A 5,000-nucleotide genomic window follows, 5' to 3' on the forward strand; every position below is an offset into this window, starting at 1 on the left:
CGACTCGAATAGAATTTTGCTTGTTTAACATACATCTTCCTATACTTCGGTTGCCTTGTAATAAAATATATATTTTTAATCTAATAATCTATCTGGATCTGGGGATATGTTTATATTTCTTTTTATCTAATAGTGTAACAGGATTTGTGGCATTGTATTCATATTGTTGCATGCAACGAAAGATGACGACTTTCAAGTATACTTATCCTTTTAAAGTCAACAGATTCACAGAGCACCCTACACGATGGTTCTCTGCCCGTGGGGACAAAACTGTTCTTACACGTTCGGTCGCTTCCTGACTTAAATAAAAATTAAGTTACGACGTTGGCGGTTATGTATTAGTGAGACATGTCAAGATTAATTGTCATATTTGTAGTCACATAACCACGTTAAAATCTAAAGGAAAGTTTAGCCCATAAACAGAATTTTACCTAAAATAGGAAGCCCAGACTGACGGCAGATGTGTGTACGATAGGACCTTGAATACAACACAAAGTAAGATTGATTTGTTTATTGTAGAAATAATGGTTTGATGAACCAACCAACAGCGTCTAGTCGCCCGACATCCAGGATGGCAAAGCTTACGAGTTGTCTAATGACGACGTGACGTCATATCGATCCAATGTCATTAATACATATACATATATATATATATATATATGTACATATATATATATATATAGACATATATACATATATATATACATATATATGTATATATATATATATATATATGTATATATATATATAAATAATATATATATATATATACATATGTATATATGTATATATATATGCATATATATATATATATATATATATATATACATATACTGTATATATATCTATATTTATATATATATATATATATATATGATATATATATATATATATATATATATACATATATATATATATATATATATATATATATATATATATATATATATATATATATATATATATATATATATATATATATATATATATGGACAAACGTCAGTCCTTCCCAGTGACTGACAATAACAAACCTCATGTTAAGGTACCATTGACATAACTGCGCCTGTAACAGCCAATCAGGAACGACCATGATGAAGATATTGCGAAAAAAGATGTGGTTTATGACAAATAACAGTCAATGAAAGGAACTATTTTCATTAGGATTTTGCTTACAAGGACTATCTATGTCTCTCATCCGTGTCCAGCACGATTGACGAGAAGAGAACGACGACAAAGTGAGCAAAGTTGCTATTTATATCATCTGGTCCTTTCTAAGCCCGTTGGTGTCCACCACGAATCAGTGACGTCACAAAAGGGGCGGTCTCTCAGAGCCTGACGTCATTCTTGGAATGTGACGTCATTCTTGGAAGGTGACGTCATTCTTGGATTGTGACATCATTCTTAGAGCGTGACGTCACCATTGGAGCATGACATCATTCTTAATGGACGGGGACGGGAATCTGGTTTAAGAGCGAGTTTTTAATCCTTTACCGAAGAGAGTTAGGTAACCCTATTGCGGAAGGGGATTAATCGAGATGGGTTTAACTCCTCGTCGACGGGGGAGGGGGAGGGGGAGGGGGTTTGCTACGGAGATGAATAAACTCTCTCTCTCTCTCTCTCTCTCTCTCTCTCTCTCTCTCTCTCTCTCTCTCTCTCTCTCTCTCTCTCTCTCTCTCTCTCTCTCTCTCTCTTTCGAAATCAAGGCATTCTTCGACCTGGCTATCGCCTTTACAAGGGGGAAAAGAGTATGTACATACATATATACGTATATACATACATACATACATATATACATACATAAATATGTACATACATACGTACATACATACATACGCACATACATATATACATACAATGCATACATTACATACATACATATATACATATGTACATACATACGCACATATATGTATACATACACACGTACATACAATACATATATACATACATACATACATGCATACATACGCGCATAATACATACATGCATACATACATACACACATGCGCACATGCATACGCACATACATACATACATATATACATACATACATACATTCATACATACATACATACATACATACATACATACATACATACATACATACATACATACATACATACATACATACATACATGCATACATACATGCATACATACCTGCATGCACATATTCATACAGTACATTCACACATACTGGGTTACGACCTCACTGTTAACCTTTGACCCTGGATTTCAGGTCAAATGGATGATGTACTGGATTGTGTTGGCCTTCTTCTCCCTGTCCGAGACGGTGACCGATCTCCTCTTTGGCTCTTGGGTTCCCTTCTACTTCGAGGTGAGTCATCTTTGTTCACATATCTACTCATGTACCTAACTGTTTATTCATCAGTCTATTATTTAATTAATTTATCTATTCATCTATTTATTTGTGTATTTATTGATTCACTTATTTATTGGTAAATTTATTCATCTATTAATTTATTTGTCTACTAGTCTACTATTCATATATTCATTTATCTATTTACTTGTTTATTGATTAATCTATTTATTAACCATTTTATTTGTTTATTCAATTATTTCTTTACTAGTATATTCATATATTTATCTATCTATTTGTTTGTTTATTGATTCGTTTATTTATTAATCAATTTATCTATTCATTCAATTATTTGTTTAGTAGTCTATTCATATATTTATTTATATATCTATTTCTTTATTGATTAATTTATTTATAGATTAATTTATCTATTTATTCAGTTATTTGTTTATCAGTCTATTTGTTTATTTATATGTCTATTTGTCTATTAAATATTTGATTTATTAATCAGTATATTTATTCATTCAATTATTTATCTACTTGTTTATTCATGTATTCATTTATTAGCTTAATCACTTATCTATTTCTCGGTTTGTTTATTCATTTATTTATATGTTTATTTTTTTATTTACCTATTTGTATATTCATTCATCTATTTATTTATTTATCAATATATTTATTTTCACCAAACCCGTTTTAAGGTGATAACTAATTCTTTTGTTCTTGCTGGGACCAGTATTTCCTTCGTTACTGAGATGGAGAAGGGGAGGGGGAGAAGGAGAGGAGGGAGGGGGAGAAGGAGAGGAGGGAGGGGGAGGGGGAGGGGGAGAAGGAGAGGAGGGAGGGGGAGGGGGAGAAGGAGAGGAGGGAGGGGGAGAAGGAGAGGAGGGAGGGGGAGGGGGAGGGGGAGAAGGAGAGGAGGGAGGGGGAGGGGGAGAAGGAGAGGAGGGAGGGGAGGGGGAGAAGGAGAGGAGGGAGGGGGAGGGGGAGGGGGAGAAGGAGAGGAGGGAGGGGGAGGGGGAGAAGGAGAGGAGGGAGGGGAGGGGGAGAAGGAGAGGAGGGAGGGGAGGGGGAGAAGGAAAGGAGGGAGGGGAGGGGGGAAGTTGCCTTTATGATGAATAAAATCGCCTGGCGGCAGGCAGCCACAACGAAAAGAAGGAAGTGGGTTAGTGTGCTCAGTTTACACTTGTTTCTCGTCTCCAATTCCTTTCGAATATTTTGAGTTCAAACTCAAAATTTTGAAAATGTGCACGTTGGGGGAAATAGTCTCATTCGAAGTCTTGCTATACCAAGAGTTCCCCAAAAATGTTGGCGATGTGCCATTCTTCCGGCACTCCCTCCACCCCCACCCCCACCCCCAACCCCCCCACCCCAACCCCACCCCAACTCTCCCAGTCAGCCCTCCATCCTCAAAATGAAACTCTTCGGAAGCCTCAATAAACCCACAGCCCCCACATTATCCGGCAACAGTCCTCAGACACTCCCATAGATCTTTCTGAGAAGAAACGTTAGACTGTTGTCATTGTTGTATTGATATTGGGATGTTTATATCGCTGGCTTGTGGTAATAGAATGAGGGGAGCAGTCGCCGGTTGTCAGGTCTCCTGATGTCAAGAACTGGAGGATATACAGTCAGAGATCTTGGGCTCGAGTGCCAACCCCTCGGGGCTGCACTTCCAGATAGGAGTGAGGTTGTTTATGGAGCTTGAAGACGGGCGAGAAAGATGATTTTTTTCTCTGAGCGTCCATCTTGCCGGTACTTGTCGTTTGTCCATGTATTTTATTGATTTAATAGCGGTATATGTGCAGTGTCCATTCCACAGTAGAATATAAAAGTCCCTGAGGTATACCGTTTCTGGTGGATTTTCGTCTGATGATGGTGGTGGTGGCTGGGAAGGGGGAAGGAGGAAAGGAAGGAAGGAGGGAGGGAGGGTCCACTGCACGTACAATCTCTCAAACAAAGACTGAACAGACTTGGCTTTTGATTGGTCGAAACCCGCTTCAGACTTCGAATCTTCCCCCACCTCCCTACCTCCTCTCCTCCGTTTCACAATAGATCCATTCTCCGTTGGCCAAAACAAAGACTATAGAGTGCGCCACAATGCAATGGGAAGTAGAAAGGAAGGTAACGATATGACTACATGATTTATGGTATTGCGAGCAGGCGGATCAGTAGCAGCAGTATAATTGAGCAGGTGCAGTTTCCTCGTGCCAACACACAACCACCTGCTGTTGGATCTCTTCCAACAACGCCTCCTGTAGGGTGCTGAGTGCCAACGGCCAATCTTTAACGACCACTAAAGGTGCCAGTGGCACTCGTAACAACATAAACCTTCACAATGGTGCCACTAGAACATGTCTTCCCTGAGAGATCTATGGGGAGGCCACGAGGACCGCTGCCGGGTTCCGTGGGGCCGCGGATTGTTTCTGAGAGTAGTCCAAGGAAAGACTGAGCGAGTTGATTAGTTATTTTCAATACGGAGGGATTGTCATTTGTCAAAAATTTGTCAAAAGAGGTTGTGAATAGATCATTTTTGTAGAGCTCTCTCTTTCCTTGTGTTTTCCGTGGATCTTGGAGAGAGAGAGAGAGAGAGAGAGAGAGAGAGAGAGAGAGAGAGAGAGAGAGAGAGAGAGAGAGAGAGAGAGAGAGAGAGAGAGAGAGAGAGAGAGAGAGAGAGAGAG

At 38.9% G+C, this 5,000-nt stretch overlaps 1 protein-coding gene across 1 annotated transcript in view; it reads left to right on the forward strand.

The window, feature by feature from the left end:
* LOC143038922 (uncharacterized) overlaps positions 1-5,000 on the forward strand; it is a 16,956-nt gene that overhangs the window by 7,052 nt on the left and 4,904 nt on the right. The window contains exon 3 of the mRNA XM_076208678.1: positions 2,239-2,337. Within this exon, the coding sequence (XP_076064793.1) occupies positions 2,239-2,337 (99 nt within the window). The remainder of the gene's footprint in view (positions 1-2,238; positions 2,338-5,000) is intronic.

This window comes from Oratosquilla oratoria, chromosome 25 (genome assembly GCF_046742065.1).
Source record: "Oratosquilla oratoria isolate Oo_2021 chromosome 25, ASM4674206v1, whole genome shotgun sequence".
NCBI classification, from domain to species: Eukaryota; Metazoa; Arthropoda; class Malacostraca; order Stomatopoda; family Squillidae; genus Oratosquilla; species Oratosquilla oratoria.